A 17986-nucleotide genomic window follows, 5' to 3' on the forward strand; every position below is an offset into this window, starting at 1 on the left:
GTTTATTTTTGAACACATTGTTCTGGTGTCTTCTATTTTCAGAATCACATCAAAATGCATTCCTTCTTACTTTGTATTTTTGCTCTGTACTTAAGGTTTATTATAGAATATTCTCCCAGTTAAGGAAGGCCCCCTTTTCATTGCCCCTAATAACCAGGTCTAAGTCATTTCTATACTTACAATGACAACATATATGACAAACACCATGTTTACATTTTATGTTTGGAAGATTCATTGCCAAGTAATAAAAATCACACTCTTGTTTTCATTTCTTTTCCTCTGTAGGTCTCGAAGGAGACCTCTCTCCATCACTTCCTTGTACATGCTCACTCCTTTGGAGAATTATTTTAATATCCTAAGGGAAGAGATTAAAAGAGAAGTAAGAGACATTAATAAGTGATTTAGGATTAAAGATCATGTAATATATGGCAGTGCTTAAACAGTAAGTTGTTTTTATTTCGATATTTTTCTTTAAGAAAATGGTTCTCTATTTAGTTTAAATCTCACCCTGCAACTTGCTGGTTGTACCCTTGGAAAGATATCAAAGATCTTGGAGCCTCTGTTTCCTAATCTAATAATGACTGGAATTGTCACATTAGATTAAGTAACATTTCTAAAAGGTAATTTACACAGTTTGGCACCTAATGAACAAGCCTAAGTGTTACTTCCTTATTCATGAAAAAAACATATTCATTTACTATTAATGAAAAATTCTAATGCCAGATCAACCATATCTACAGATTTACAGAATTTTAGACGAGTGGATTATTTTGAGGGGAGACTTTTACATTTCTCCGTGTTTTTTTTTAATATTAGGAATAAATCGATCTGTTTTTTGTCCATTTAAAATAGCAGTGACTTACATTTTAGATCACAGTCATTGAAAAAAATAAATGTAAAATACTATCAAAATGTAGAAGGGATACAAACACGTGTGAAAAATGTAGAGTTATATTTATGCAGTTTCTTTTCTTTCCCTCACAGATTTAGGGAAATGTTCTAAGAATGTAACTTTCTTTTCTCCAGAGCTGAGTTCCAAAGGTTTCAATTTGACTGAGGTCATTTTACTCAAGAAGACAGGAGTTAGTTCACTATCTGAGCTGACCCCTGCTGAGTGACACACATACTGCTTATTTTCAGTCACTGCCAGGAATCATAGTGAATCATTTTCTGGTGAGACCTTGTTTTTTGAAAATGCAGATTTCCTACAGACAGAGGTCAAACTCAAGTGAAGTGAAAAAGAACAGCCGCTCCCCATTGTTAATACTACGTGTTCTTTGACTAGAGAGTATTTACACTAATACTGACTGCTGACTGTTCACTTGGGGATTAAAGAGTGAGAGCTGCCCTGTGATCACCTGACACTCTGCAGCATGGAGAACATCATCAGCTTCAGATGTTTAAATCAGCCCTGGCTAAGTTTGCAGTTGAAGTCAGAGGCCATAATTTTCACTAGCAGTTAATGGAGGAAAGCTGAGAGAGTTTGGAAATGTTTGACTTGGGTGCTTTGGAAACACAATGCACCATAGCAGCCATCATGTTTTGTTACAAATGAGAGGATTGGAGAAAACCTTAAAGTCAGATTCCCTGAAGGCACAGTGGGATGAAAATCCCTTCAAGTCACTCTTAATAATTCGTATTTTGTCCTCATGTAATTGGGTCCTGACTCATTTGCTTATAAGAATTCTCCTGTGATATTCAGATTTTAATGCTAAAAGATTTTTTGTTATCTCCTATTGAATGGAAACCTTAACTTGAAGCATATATGCTTGATTTGCAGGTTTGCTGAAAAATAATTTACGTTGATTCGGTATGTGTTTGTTATAAGAAACTACACTCGTTAGGTTGGTATAGAAAACCAGGTGTTCACATTTGTGGATATATTGGTCATAGGAAACTCATTGATTTTCCTCACTAACAACTCAGCTACGATATCTGCATTGATCTTGTTACATTTATTTAACCAAAGCATTTTCTTAATAATTTAGGAATATTACTTGAAATTACCTCTTTGTATAAGATCTATGAAAGAAGTTAAACAAATGACTTTAACTGAATAACTATAAGATCCAACACCAAATCTGGAATTTGCACCTAGGTATTGCCCGCGTGGGGATTTCTGGGACATGAGTTTGGACCCTCTGTCATCATGGCACTGCAACAAGGAAAGCCTTTTCTTTCTTTCCAAAGAGCAGACACTGAATTCAGGAGATGAAGTGCCAGCTTATTTATTTATCCACATACAATGTCACATGGCTCAGAAATGTTTCCTGGGCACCGCAATTACCAACAAACCCTCAATAGTAATAAGAGTAGCAATAATTATAATGTTTAACATTTATTTTTGGGTGCATGCTATCTGCCAAGCCCTAAGCTAAGCACTTTATATGTACTAAGTCATTAAATCCACACAAGAACCCCATGAGGTATGTATGGTAACCTATTTTACAGATGGGGAAACTAAGGCACCGTGAGGTCACTTGGCCAAGGTCACCCAGTGCATAGATGTGAACCCAATCAGTGTGGCTCTTGGGCCGCTCTCTCAACCACAAAGCCAGGATGCCTCCCAGTAGGAGCAAGAATTAAACACGCCAAAATGACTATGAATACTCAGTTTTTTCAAATATATATTTCAAAATGCTGCTGCTTCCAAACACAAACCTTGTAAACAGAGCTATCAGGCAACAACCTTCACTTCCCACTGTTTATAACAGCAAACAACATTTTAACCTGAAAAACCACATTCTAGCTTTTGCTCTACTTATCTTGAAAGATCTTCAAATAACATCACTGTGGTTAAAGTTCATTTTAAAATGTGATCTATTTACTTCTACATGGATATCTGGAGCAGAAATGGTGACAGGATGGGTTTGGTAGAAACTGAATCTTCAGAGATTTTTTTTTTTCTTTTCCTTCATTTCTCTTCTTTCTTTTCTTTTTTTGCACAATGAAAATGAGAATGGAACATCTTACTGGAAAGAGAAGCTCTTTCGTTCTAGAATATCAGAGTTTAGGCTTTTTAGGTCACGGGCTCAAGTCTCTAATTCACAGTCATATGAATGAGTCCCAATTATGCAGTCCTCTGTCCTCTCATGGCTTTGAGGTGGAGGGCCAGGAAGGACAGGGTGGGGGCGAGGAAACAGGGAGCTGAAGAAGCTGACTCTGCAGAAGCACTCTGGCCACGAAGGAAAGCACGGACAGACTGGTGACAGACAGGCTTACTCTCTTTCTGCTGTTGGAGCACCGGGGAAACTGACTCACAGAAGGTCAGATGTCCTGTGCTGGTAGGCTCTAGGTCAGAGGGGTGCTGCAAGCCAGGGAAATTTGGGGAATGTGCAAAAATGGCATTGGTAGTCAGTATGTCCAAGCACTCCTGGGATAGAGCGGGCAGTGGCCCAGAATCCTGCCCTGCTGGAGATAGTCCTGTGTAGAGAAACCGCACTGTCTACAACATCACTAGCAAGGTGTAGAGCAAGTTGATCAAACTCCTTCCAAAAAGAGAGAAATATGTACATTAAAAACAGCCCCATGGACTCCTGCTATGCCTAGGAGTCAGGACACCTTTTCAAGTGGCTGACTCTCAAAGGCAGTCATCCACTGGCTGTTTTCTTAGGAAAATGCTGAATAGAATCTTCTCAGCAAGTTAATCATATTTACTCTGGCCAGAGTCAAGATGTTTCCAAATCATCTGACTTTGTACAGTTTTCTTCCCTTTAGGGGAGGAAATAATTATGGCATCATTTTATGTTTCTACTGGTCCCTGGTAATACAAGATAAATTCTAATATACATAATTCCAAGGGAGTTTGAAAATTATTTTACTGGTTCAAAATGAGAGGGCCATTCCCTAAAACATAGGACAGCCATGTAAGATGAAATGCAGTCAAAGGTGATGTGCCTCTGGAACTTATACAGGATGATATCTACCCAGAAGAAAGCAAAAGGGGGTTGATTCCCACAGCTGGGGACACTCCTCTGTCCTCTCTCCCCTCCTGTCTCCAACCTGTGGTCTAGTTCTTGTGTGCTCTGTTCCCCCCCCAACTAATTCTAGGGTCACACTGACCTATGCCCTCCTCCTCCTATGTGGGGAAGAAGCTAGTCTTCATTAATGAAAATATGAGATAGAAAAAACTGAAAAGGAACATGTAACATATCAGTTTTGATGCAAACAGTAAATGTTTGTGGAATGTATGAGCACAGCAGCTTGGAATAATTGCCAACAATGTTTCCAGATATTTTGGCCTATTTATATAAAGAGACACAACTTTGTTTTAAAAGAGGCCAATTAAATGTTAGAGACACAATGATATGGTTAAGAGACAAAGAAACACTTAGAGATGAAGAAGTTGCTATCACATCACATCCCTGCTCAGACGCCTACTGGCTCCCCTTCCCCCATGCGGTCCTGTGTCCACGCCTTTGCACAGACCTTTCCTTTTCCCTACAATGCTGTCCTCTCTCCACCCCAATGGCAGAATCCGTGTAGACCTCCTCTCCTCTCCCTCCACTTTCAAAAACTCCTGGCCGTCTTTGAAGACTCAGCTTCTAGAACAAAAAACGTCCTATGTTTTGAATTCCTGTAATGTTGTTCTTGGGTGGTCTACCTCATATCACTCTCTTGTAATTCTTGCATGTAAAAATTGTCTTACACACACAAGTGGAGTTTGGTTGAGAGCAGCAACTGAGGTTCATACTCATTTTGTCTCCCACGAAGTCTTGGATCGCTAGCCTTGGTGGTCAGTGCTCAGCGGCCAAGAGTAAGTATAGCAGCCACCATTTCAGAAGTCCTTGCCGAGTGTCAGAAACCCCACCATGTGCCTGAGCAATGCCTGAGCTCATTTCATTCTCACTGCAACCGTCTCTGTCGGAATGACTGTTATTCCCATTTAACAGATGAGGGAGCCAGGATGAAGAGAAAGTTTAAGTCAGGTCTCTAGTAAGTAGTCTACCTGAGATTCAGTCCCATGACTTCCTGATCCTTGAGCCTGTGTTCCTAAATGCTATCATCATACTTCACTACCAGATGAGTGTCTGCTAGCTTGTTAGAAATTGATTTCAGTTATTACCAACAGAGGAGATACAATTTATAAGCAAAAAGATCAGCAATCTAAAACAAACAAATTAAGGTCTGAAGATATTCACATCTGAATGGTCTCATTTCTGGGCATAGAAGGTTATCACTGACAAGTCAGGAGAAATGTGTCTTAGAATCACCTTCATTTTATCCAAGTGAAAGTGCTTTTATCTTAAACTCAGCACACCCTTAATTGTCCAAGAAACAACTAGCAGGAGCCAAATAAAGAGACCTCATACGGTTGAACCGGTACGTGAGGAGGCTGTACACCCGCCCCACTGTGATTGGGGCGTGTCTCTGCCTGCCTTGTCCCTTGTCACTGAAGACCTGGCATTGCCAGGGGGGACACACATTCAGCACATGCGGTAGAGACTCGCTGGGTCACTGTGATCTCTGAACTGCAGCCCTCCCTTTCTTCCTTCTCTCCTTCTGTGGCGGCCTAGTCTCTATGGGTTTTGTCCTCAGTTTCTCCATCTTGCACAGTGTTTCCCTGATGGAACTGACATCCAGTCTCCTGTGTGCACTCACACTGTATGCGCTACATAGACAATGGGTGCCATGATTAGAGAGAACAACTACGTCAGCACTTGTTTGGGGATCATGGTCTCCTTAGTTCTTTTTGGGAAGGGGGGATTCTATTCTCCATACTCTTCAGTCACAGGCTAGTTATTAGCCGGCTGGAACGATCTGGAACACTAATACTGCCTCTCATCCAGCTTTCGTCTCATTCACTCCAGCCTTCTGTCATAGATCCAAGATAGTCCCCTTCCTAATGAGGCAGCTCCATAATGTTAACAGTGTCATTCATAGTGCAGATAGCTACCTCTACTGTTCCTGGCCTTGCTGCCCGCTGGGTATCACAGGCTGGCTTCTCTAACCTGATGCTTTTACCAGCTTAGCTTCTCTGGCCCTGGTTTGGCCAGCACCAGCTTCTCCCCTGTCTCTGTAGTCCGCACTGGAAACGTCCCACCATGCCCTGATCCTGAGCTTGACTGAATTAGGACACCTTGGGGTAATACTCACAGGGATTTTATAGTCTGAATAACTTGAAATCAGGTCTTGAATAAAAGGATGCTTCAAAAGAACAGCAACTCTGACTGGTTCCAGATTCTTGGCACCTAGGTCTTGAAATACTTTTATGAAGTTCTTTAAAGAAGAAAAAAAAAAGTGAAGTTAACTTCACAATCCTGCAGATGTTAAAAACTTGTTTTACTTAATAGAGGAATTTGCCATAATTTCTATACAATGATACATTTGAGAGCAATTCCATGAAACTATGCTAAGACTTGAGGGTGAGTTTTCTTATGTACAAGTTACCCCTTTTCTGAAGGAGTCTAACCAACCTCTGAGTCAGCGTTCTCTATCTGTAGGTGGCTGGCAAATCTGTTAGCGTCCTGCGCTTCTTTTCCCCCTCGGAACACTTTGAGTAGTCTTTCCAAAGAAATCTTTTCAGTGTTTGCGTTCTCAGGGATATCTTCTTCCTTTTCCTCCTTTTCTTCTCTTAATTCCCTTTCCTCACTCATGAAGTTTCCCTCATGTTCAGGATATTCCTCAATTGGACTCATATCAGTAAAAGAGGAGGTCTGCATGATTTAATAAAGACAATATGAAGTCAGACTGAAGAGTTTCCAGTAATGGAGACATTTAAACACACCAATGTTGTCACACACTTTTCACGCAATGAAGCGATGGTGCCTCCCACAACCTAGCCAAACAAAGTACCGAAGAGAGCATACTAACTGCACTGGAGATCACATCGAGATTCTAGACCAATTCTGCCTGTGGATACAGACACCTCATTGTGGGGTGTGTCTTACCTCCATAGATGCTTCAGCTCACTGCACTGCCAGGCACTTCGGATTCCTCTGTAAGTGGACACTGGAGTGAATTAGTGTGCCTGATGTCTGGCTTCTGCACATGAATATAGATTTTTAAAGGATTTGCTTTGGAAACTGACTGTAGCCGAGAGGTTATGGCAAGTTAATTTCTCAAGCTTGATAGATTCTAAGAGCTTCCGAAACATTTGTTCGCATACCAGAGGTTAAACCCAACTAAACATTCAGATGGCAAAATAGAAAACAAATTGAACATAGAAAGTCAGGTGGGATTTTTACGGCTGCTCATTGAAACACGGCCAAGAGCCGTGAAGTGGGTCGGCCTCATGAGTATGGTAAAGAGTACAGTATTTCTGAAGTAATTTCTTGTGTTTCAAAAACCTGAAAAACATTCCTGCCTGTTGACCTTGTAATTATAGATCTAGGAATTGATTCTAAAAAACCCATTCATTTGTACAAAGACTTCTATATATGGATGTTTGTTCAGTGTTACAGCAAACACAGAAAATCTGCAATTCCCAAATCAGAGAGTGGTGACATAAATTATAGTATATTTCTGTGATGGAATACTATACTGCCATAAAAACTGTGGTTTAGAAGAGTACCTAGTGACTTGAGAAAACACTCATAGAGGTAAATGAAAAAAAATCCATAAAATGATAAATACACTAGGATCCTCATTTTCTTATATATCTATGCTTATTAGTGAAAAAAAGAAAGGGGCACCTGGGTGGCTCAGTTGGTTAAGCATCCGACTTTGGCTCAGGTCATGATCTTGTGGTTTACAAGTTTGAGTTCTGCATCAGGCTCTGTGCTAATATCTCAGAGCCTGGAGTCTGCTTCGGATTCTGTGTCTCCCTCTCTCTGCCCCTCCCCTGCTCACACTCTGTCTGTCTCTATCTCTCTCTCAAAAATAAATAAAAACATATACAAATTTAAAAAAAAAGAAAAGAAAAGAGAAAAGAAAGTTACAGTAAAGAGTTAACAAATGTTTACCTCTGGTTAGGGAATGGATGATATTTTTTTCACTCGTTGTACTTTCCACATACTCTACATATTTGTATTTATTGTATTCACTGTAATAAACGCATATATGTGTGTGAGTTTTTCATGATAAGATTGTTGATATTTGATGACTTGCCACAGAAAAATGGGTGTTTTTGGAATGTTGACTGATTAGATGCCATAACACACCTGAATACCGACTCTCCTTTATCCCAAGAAAGGAAAAATGATAAACTTAGGCTTAAAATAAAAGGAGGGTTTCAATGTTTATAAATATTCAGTTCAGTATAAGCATTAAGTGCAAGTTAATTAGTCATGAAAGTTCTTTCCAAACAGGTATGAAAGCCCTATATATAAAAAATTATGATACAGCAGGAAATGAAGCCTGTGATAGTGGTAAGTCCCTTTAGGAGATTTGTAGGGGCTGTGAACAGTGTAATGAAGACAGGTTTCATTTGTTCTAGTTCTGTGTGGGTTGGGTTTCTATATCCTTTGGTAAACTGGGAATTTAATCTAATCTAAGACAGAGAGAGAATGCATTATCAGGTGAAGATTTTGGAATTAAGTATAGATCTATCTTCCTATCTATCTACCTGCCTATTACCCATCTATCTACCTATTCAAACTCTTCTCTATTTTAAACAACTGAAATATTATATTGCAGAAATGTGAAACTGGCCTTTTTGTGCCCACCTAAGACGCTTGGAGATCATCACACAGGTAGTGTAGGATGAATGGATTTCTATTTAGACTGCAATATAAATGTTACAAGGACACAATAAATACAAAGCCTGTGGGTGAATAAATAATTAGTCAGATTAGATGAGCAGGTGATACCTAAATAAAAGAGAGAAAGAGCCTTGTCTCTCTGCCCTATTTTCATAGTTAGAGACAGACTAACTATTCAGAGGCCTGATAGAATCATCATGGGATAAATGAATTGTTGCCTTTTGGTAACAGTCCCCAGAACAGTGCCTGGCCATGAATTTCCTTCATTCAATCAGTTCAGTCCCACAACTCAGAGGCAGAACAGAAGGTCAGTCCTTGGGACTAATATGGGTAAAATGTCAAAAGAGTAAGATGGAATTAAAATTTAGATGTTTTGAACCCCAGCACTTCAAATGCTCTCCCAAGATGCTTTAACAAGATTTTTAAAATGTGGGAGTTTCAAACTCACAATTTACTGAATTCCAACATCACAACCCCACACCACATAGGCCAGAATGAACCATTTTTCCAAATGTCAACTTATTTAAAGCTTCACTAGGACCAGCACATACTCATGAATGCTTTGCTCTTGGGATTCTTTTAAGTTACCCAAGAAACTATGGATTTGAACAGAAAGTCTGTGCCACATTGAATAAAACAGCATGAGTCACTGAAATAGAGTAAGGAAGAATAAAATATTGTGGATGTTTCCAGTCATTCATGTGGAAAGCAAAAGCAGAGATCTGATTTAATGTCTTGGGAGTGAATATGGATCTGTTGGAGGTGTTATTTCTGAGTAAACTCATTATGGCTTCCTGGGATGAGGTTGCCCAGGAAACAAACACAGCTGGAAAGGGCACAGAAACAGAGTGGCATAATTGGAGGCAGGATGCTAAGAACAAGAGGTGAGCAAGAATGAAGGGGGTGGGCGGATTCTGTATTTCAAAAGCTCAAGCACCTTGGGTTCACCCGAAGCCAGGAACAGGCCTGTGTGTGGTATGTCACAGGCACGCTCTCTGCCTCCTGCCCCTCAGGCCTGTTCCATCCCTGTGGTGTTGTGGAGCAGTTCCTGCGCAGTGTGCTTGGACTTTAGAAGAGCTTTGAGGAGAAGCACTCCAGGGGCATTGCTTCTTGGTGGGGCATTAGCTTCCTTGAATGAGTGGTTTAGGGACAGAGGGGATGCAGAGCCCTCCTGTGCTAGCTGGCCTGGCTGCTACTCACCCAGACAGCTGTATGTTGCTATAGGAACAATTCTAGCACAGGCTTCCTTTTTCCTGGACTTTCTAGCTCATTGCAGCCTCCTGGATTCACTATTGCCTCTGATGGGAATGCCTGCTCTCCTCCTCTCTACCTTAGAAACAGAATTCCATTCCTCCTCGCTCTCTCCTCTTCTCATCTTTCCCTCCATGTTTATAAACATTAATTGAACATTTGTTATGTGGCAACTACTGTGGTGAACATGAAGGTGGGTAACAGGTTGTTCCCCAATTCAAGGTAGAAATAACTTATTAGAAGGATTCAATAGACAAACAGCTGCCTGAAATACTAGCTCTTCTTACTTCCCTCCTTTGTTCCCCTACAGTATGCTCTAACACAGCAGCCAGAGAGATCTCCATACATTTAAAGTCAGATGGCCATATTCCAATAACTTCTCATCTCATCTCTCAGCAAAGTCAAAGCCAAGGTCCCTACAGTGGCTCTTGGGGCCTTCTCCCCCTCATTTATTTTTCTTACTACTCTCCTCCAGCTCATTCCTCTCCAACTATAATGGCTGGTCTTTGGAATACACCCAACACCCCCTCCCCCCCCCCGCCCACCCCCCCACCACTGTCTGGCTTTGGCATCTGCTGCTGTCTTTACTTACAATTGCAACTACCTTGCTGTTCTTCCCACTGTTGCAACCTACCCCAGCTCCTGTATTTTTCCCTATATTATTATTTTCCTGTAGCATTTATTATCATATGATGTAGTCTATATGTTACTTACTTTATTCCTCACACCAAGGGTGGTTCCCAGTACATAGAGAAGCTGGGAAAATATTTGTTGAATAAATGCATGTATGCATGAAGTGGTGCCCAGCCCTACCAGAGAGGATCTGATTCTAAGGGGGCCCCTCTCAGAATTGCTCTTGAGACCTCTCAGTGTTGCTCTTGAGTGTCGGGGGAAACTTTGTGAATCATCTGGTAGTTGAAATGGGCCCTGGATACTGGTGAGGCCTTGAGCCCTTCAGAATGAGATGAAGGGGACACCAGGTGGAGGCAATAGCAAAAACAATGATAGGGAGGTGGGAAAAAGGAAAAGACAAACACCTCTTCTGATCAGTAAGACCCTATGTTAATCTGTCCTTTTCGCTGTGTTCCTTCCATGTCTGGCACATTGTTCACCCATTGTTTTCTGCATGGATGGGGGCAATTAGATGGAGTCTCTTTAGGGGAGCAAATCAGCCTTCTTCTGTATCCCTTGCAGACCACAGGGCTATTTACAAAGTGAATTACATAATTAACTGACCCACTCAATGAAATCTTTACTGAGCTCTGTGCCAGTAATTCGGGTTCAGGGTTGTGACAGGTTCAGAACAAGACAGATGGCACCTTCCTGCCCCCTGGGTGCTTAGAGTCTAGCAAAGAACTGACCTGAAGAAGTGACTGTGAGGAGGATCGTGAAGGGAGAAACATAGAACTCTATGGAAACATATGGCAGGGGCTGCCTGACATCACCTGAGGTCAGGGAAAGTCTCCTGGAGGACAGACTTGTGACTAAGATCTCCTGGCAGGCCACGATCCATGCCAGAGTTAGCTTAGGGAGGCCCAATCTATGGGGGGAGGGTACAGAAGCATCCCTGGGGAAGCGGCAAATGCAGTCCCAACAAAGGCAGTCCATATCTGACTCCTTATTTACTTGGGAAAACTGAAACTGGCCTTCTACTATCTAAGAAGACAGAATACTTGAATGAAATAAACACTCATTGCTGCACTTTCTGTCACTGTGCAGGTATTGAAGTAGCATCTACAGCACATCAGGTTGAAGAGCCTTGAGTTGGCAGCTTACTGGGCACCTGTCTGGCCTCACTCTGACCCTGATGGAAGAGGAAGGACATCTCTTGTCCATTTGTCCCAGGTCAAAATTTAGGGTTGCATCTCAGAGAGTCTATTTCTTCCTAGATATGAAAGCTGTCACAGAAACTTCCTTTTTTCTTTCTTCCTTCCTTCCTTCCTTCCTTCCTTCCTTCCTTCCTTCCTTCCTTTTTCTTTCTTTCTTTCTTTCTTTCTTTCTTTCTTTCTTTCTTTCTTTCTAAGAGAACCCAGCATAGTCTATTTTGACAAACATGTATGAAAGGCAAACAAGTGTGCCTAGGACATCTGAGGAATTTGGACTGGGCAGTACCCCTCTGTCCTTTGTGTCCATAAACGAAGAGAGAAAAAACATTCCATTACAAGGATCACAGCTCTGTCCCCAAAATGTCAGAGGGATACTAAAAAGTCATGCAGAAGAACATCTAATAAGTACATTAGTTTGTACTCTGTTCTGAGGCTTTTCCACCCAAGATAGCCAGGGAATGCCAAGCCTTTAGAAATCTAAAAGGGAATGTGAGGTTTAATTAGCTATTAAGCTTCTTTGTCTTTAGATCTGGGATATACAAAGTACTTGTGGGTTTCAGGAGACTGGGCTTTGGCCTGAAACACTATCAAGTGTCACATGTATGTGGGATGTCTGAGGCCTGGCTTGTTGCACGTAGACTTTCCACACAGTATGACAGATAGATTGGGTTGATACCCACTTATTCACTTATCAGGATAAGTACTTCATGTAAAATAAAGGCTGTCCTTTACAGAACAAACTTGGATTCCACCAACAAATTTTGAGCAAATTTTGACTTTACTACAAAGGTTTTGTTTTTTGTTTTTTGTTTTTTGTTTGTTTGTTTGACAGTGGGTCTCTAGTTCTTAAGCCAATTGAGTAAAGCTTTATTGAAGACCTAGTGTGTGTAAAGCACTGTGTTAGGTATCCAGAAAAATACAGAGATGAAAAAAACTTCTGTTGTTAGAAGTTTAAGATCTTCTGGTAGCCCCCTCCAGACCCCATTGCTGGTCCATTTCTGGACCACAATTACCTTTGCTGCAATAAAAGTAGGAGTTTTGGTTGGTTGGAAGACGTGAGTCCCAATGGCCACACTGAGGGCCCTGTAGACCCCTTCCACAGCATCTGGATGACAAGCAAAATAAAGCAGCATCTGTGTGTAGTCAAGTTGAGGTGGGTCCTTCTCATAGTCAGCAAATAGCCTAAAGAAAAACTGTCACACAAGAAGAATTCCGATCAAACATAAAAGGTGAAAACTGGTAGTTAATAGATGGACAGGCAATGAAAGATCCTTCCAGGAGCTTTGGAATATAGCCACTTTCTGAGGATTGAATTAGTAAAAGTAATATATAATGAATAGTATTAACTGAAGAATATGCTAAGTTAAAACACAGAATAAATAAGGCTCAATATTCTAATTTTAAAGAAAATTGTATGCTAATTAATGGTATCAACATATTTAGGAAAGAATGTGCTAATAATAATAATAATAATAAAAAAACATGTGGGGATGACATGTGAAGCAGGAAAAGGGAACCACAGAACAAAGACCCATCCATCTATCTATCCTTATCACCATTCTGACAAACTGGGCCCTGACTACTAAATATGAAGCTTCTGGTATATCTCCCTACCCTGAGTGGCAAGAGGGGGAAATGATAACCAAAGCCACTGGGACTCTAGCCATTAAAATCTTTCAACTGGTCAATCCTGCTCTGAACTTCATACTTAATTTGTTGACAGTAATGTGGACTCTTTCCACTGTGAGTTTACACTGGAGGAGAAAGTGTGCTAACCACTGAATATCAGTTTTTTTTGGTAATCTCTCATTCATTCTAGATGACTGAGCTGGAAGCCAGCTCTATATGCAGTGTTTTGTGCATTTGGCAGCAAGAAAAGCTAGTGTGTGGGAACTCAATATCCCCTGAGGCCCCCCCCACAAAGAAGCTCAAATCCTGGGACTCAGGTCACACCCAAGCACCTACATGGGCCTGTTGGTAGAGAAGACTCCTTTCCTCAGTGAGCTCTTCTCGTATATGTACAGTTAGTGGCCTGGAGAATCTTCTTTTTTTAATTTAAATTTTGATAAAGTAGATGATTCTTGAATGGTCTAAGGTTTAGACTATGAGCTATATGAGCTTTGCACATATGGCAAGCTCCTAGATGATTCTAACACTGATGGTCCTGGCCTAGACTTTGAGAAGCAAGTGCCTAGATCCATAGATACCATGTTATTCTTGGCTACCCACAATACTTACAACTATGGACACACATTTAATTAGACAGTCAGAAGAGTAAGTTTCTGACACTTGACAAATCCAATAAAAATTTAAATAAAAATAACTTTGATAGGGAACTGCATAAAGTCTTCATGTTACAGAGCAGGAAAGAATCTCAGAGGTCAATGGAGTCTGCAAGTTCATTTGTTCAGTCACTTTTATCAAAGTTAACCGAGTGGTACGTCTGCTGTAAGCCAGGCGCTAAACTATCCTGAGATGCTTAAAACCACTCTCTGACAGTAGGGGCACCTTTTTCATGATCCAGCTGGTGGGTTCCTTCAGGACTTTGTGTTTTCTTCATGCCCTCTTGCCTCTGAGTTACTCCAGGGATGGCCAGCCGGGCTTAGAGTAGAAGGGAGACTGACACTAACAGAGAACCATGGCAGGGTCCCTGAGTGCTTATCTTCCATTTCTTTCAAAGGAATTGTTGAACTTCATTATGACTTCCACTGAATTGCACTTATAAATGCTATGCAGGTGCATCATTATCTTCATTAACAAAGCAACCAAATATTATATCTTAAAAATAGATGTGAAAAAATGAAATAATCTGATATGTAGACTCTTTCTATAATTACACAGGCTTGATTTTAAGTCATTGGATTGAATATTTATAAAAGGTAAAGCTTGCTGTGTTCCTAAGATCATTTAAAATATTGTAGTAGGCAGAATTCTAAGAAAGTTTCAAAGGTTCCCACTCCTTGGCATATTTATCTTGTATAATCTCTTCTCCTTGAGTGTGGATTGGGTTTGTGAATGTAATGGGAAAGTCACTCCCGTGAGTAGGTAGCCTTATATAGCAAAGGTAAAGAGATTTTGTAGATGTAAATAAGGTCCTTAATCAATTGGTTTTGAGATAATCAAAATGAAGCCTGATGCTGGGCCTGACCTAATCAGGTAAGCTCTTTGAAAAAGGACCCAGGCCTTAAGGAGAGATTTGAAGCCAGAGAGATGCTCTCCTTCTGGCCATGATGAATCAGACTGTCCAGTTGTGGAGAAGGTCATGTGGCAGGGAACAATAAGCAGCCTCTTGGGCTGAAAGTCTCAGTCCTACAACTGCATGGATCTGAATCCTATCAATGATCCATCTCAGAAGCCAGTCTTGGAACCAATCTTGGAGTTGACCTCAGATGACAATGCAATCACAGCTGATATCTTGATTTTTGCCTTATGAGACCCCGAGCAGAGGACTCATCTAAGCCATGCCTGGACTTCTGACTCAAGGAAGCTGTGAGCTAATGAATGGGTATTGGCATATACTTATTGAACACCTAAGATGTGCTAGGCATGGACTATTCTAGGTGCTTGAAATGTATTCACTAAGAAAGAGATAAAGATGCCTGTTCTTGAAGAGCTTACCTTCTAGAAGGGGAAGACAGACAATAAAGAATACATTTTAAAAGTTGGGGAAGGAGAGATGGCGGCGTAGGAGGACGCTGGGCTCACCGCGCGTCCTGCTGATCACTTAGATTCCACCTACACCTGCCTAAATAACCCAGAAAACCGCCAGAGGATTAGCAGAACAGAGTCACCGGACCCAAGTGCAGACGAGAGGCCCACGGAAGAGGGTAGGAAGGGCGGCGAGGCGGTGCGCGCTCCACGGACTGGCGGGAGGGAGCCGGGGCGGAGGGGCGGCTCGCCGGCCAAGCAGAGCCCCCGAGTACGGCTTGCAAAAGCGGAGGGGCCTGACGGACTGTGTTCCGACAGCAAGCGCGACTTAGCGTCTGGGAGGTCATAAGTTAACAGCTCTGCTCAGAAAGCGGGAAGGCTGGAGGACAAAGGGAGGGTGAGCTGCGGAGCCCCCGGACGACAGAGCTCAGTTTGGCGGGGAACAAAGGCGCTCTCCAGCGCCATCTCCCCCGCCCATCCCCCAGCCAAAATCCCAAAGGGAACCGGCTCTGGCCAGGGAAATTGCTCGCTCCGCGCGAACACCCAACTCTGTGCTTCTGCGGAGCCAAACCTCCGGCAGCGATCTGACTCCCTCCGGCTGCACAGGGCCCCTCCTGAAGTGGATCACCTAAGGAGAAGCGAGCTAAGCCTGCCCCCCCTGCCGCCGTGCACCTTGCCTTCCCACCCCAGCTAATACGCCAGATCCCCAGCATCACAAGCCTGGCAGTGTGCAAGTAGGCCAGACGGGACACGCCACCCCACAGTGAATCCCGCCCCTAGGAGAGGGGAAGAGAAGGCACACACCAGTCTGACTGTGGCCCCAGCGGTGGGCTGGGGGCAGACATCAGGTCGGACTGCGGCCCCGCCCACCAACTCCAGTTATACACCACAGCACAGGGGAAGTGCCCTGCAGGCCCTCACCACACCAGGGACTATCCAAAATGACCAAGCGGAAGAATTCCCCCCAGAAGAATCTCCAGGAAATAACAACAGCTAATGAGCTGATCAAAAAGGATTTAAATAATATAACAGAAAGTGAATTTAGAATAATAGTCATAAAATTAATCGCTGGGCTGGAAAACAGCATACAGGACAGCAGAGAATCTCTTGCTACAGACATCAGGGGACTAATGAACAGGCACGAGGAGCTGAAAAACGCTTTAAAGGAAATGGAAAACAAAATGCAAACCACCACAGCTCGGATGGAAGAGGCAGAGGAGAGAATAGGTGAACTAGAAGATAAAGTTATGGAAAAAGAGGAAGCTGAGAAAAAGAGAGATAAAAAAATCCAGGAGTATGAGGGGAAAATTAGAGAACTAAGTGATACACTAAAAAGAAATAATTTACGCATAATTGGTATCCCAGAGGAGGAAGAGAGAGGGAAAGGTGCTGAAGGGGTACTTGAAGAAATCATAGCTGAGAACTTCCCTGAACTGGGGAAGGAAAAAGGCATTGAAATCCAAGAGGCACAGAGAACTCCCTTCAGACGTAACTTGAATCGATCTTCTGCACGACATATCATAGTGAAACTGGCAAAATACAAGGATAAAGAGAAAATTCTGAAAGCAGCAAGGGGTAAACGTGCCCTCACATATAAAGGGAGACCTATAAGACTCGTGACTGATCTCTCTTTTGAAACTTGGCAGGCCAGAAAGAATTGGCACGAGATTTTCAGGGTGCTAGACAGCAAAAATATGCAGCCAAGACTCCTTTATCCAGCAAGTCTGTCATTTAGAATAGAAGGAGAGATAAAGGTCTTCCCAAACAAACAAAAACTGAAGGAATTTGTCACCACTAAACCAGCCCTACAAGAGATCCTAAGGGGGACCCTGTGAGACAAAGTACCAGAGACATCACTACAAGCATAAAACATACAGACATCACAATGACTCTAAACCCGTATCTTTCTATAATAACACTGAATGTAAATGGATTAAATGCGCCAACCAAAAGACATAGGGTATCAGAATGGATAAAAAAACAAGACCCATCTATTTGCTGTCTACAAGAGACTCATTTTAGACCTGAGGACACCTTTAGATTGAGAGTGAGGGGATGGAGAACTATTTATCATGCTACTGGAAGCCAGAAGAAAGCTGGAGTAGCCATACTTATATCAGACAAACTAGACTTTAAATTAAAGGCTGTAACAAGAGATGAAGAAGGACATTATATAATAGTTACAGGGTCTATCCATCAGGAAGAGCTAACAATTATAAATGTCTATGCGCCGAATACCGGAGCCCCCAAATATATAAAAGTTGGGTAAATTAGATAGCGATTATGGGAACACACAAAAAAGTAGGCCAAGAAAAGAGGAATAAGGAGTAGAAGGTGGGGAGGGGAACAGATTGCCCGGTTGAGAAGGTAAAGTTTGAACAAAGATTGGAGGGAGTTAGCCAGGAAGCACATCTGGGGTAAGAGCATTATAGGCAGAGGGAACTGCTGAGGCCAGTGTCCTAAGGTAGGCATACACCTTGCATGGTTACACCATAAGAAGGCAGGTGTAGCTGAAGCAGAATGGGCTGGGGCAGAACAGAAGGAGATGAGGGAGAGAGGAATAAGGGCCAAGGCCAGGCTGGCTTCTTCAGGACTTGGGCTTTTCCTTTGGGTAGAATG

General features: G+C 42.1%; 1 protein-coding gene across 1 annotated transcript in view; it reads right to left on the minus strand.

The window, feature by feature from the left end:
* Positions 1–265: 265 nt before the first annotated feature.
* SPEF2 (sperm flagellar 2) overlaps positions 266–17986 on the minus strand; it is a 173858-nt gene continuing 156137 nt past the window's right edge. Inside the window, exons 34-37 of the mRNA XM_047077096.1 lie at positions 12733–12912; positions 6417–6656; positions 6097–6219; positions 266–355 (exon numbers count right to left, since the gene is read on the minus strand). Of these exons, the coding sequence (XP_046933052.1) occupies positions 266–355; positions 6097–6219; positions 6417–6656; positions 12733–12912 (633 nt within the window). The remainder of the gene's footprint in view (positions 356–6096; positions 6220–6416; positions 6657–12732; positions 12913–17986) is intronic.

Source organism: Lynx rufus, unplaced genomic scaffold (genome assembly GCF_022079265.1).
Source record: "Lynx rufus isolate CCGP_SWC_20201006 ecotype Redwood Valley unplaced genomic scaffold, mLynRuf1.p SCAF_1, whole genome shotgun sequence".
Classification (NCBI taxonomy): Eukaryota; Metazoa; Chordata; class Mammalia; order Carnivora; family Felidae; genus Lynx; species Lynx rufus.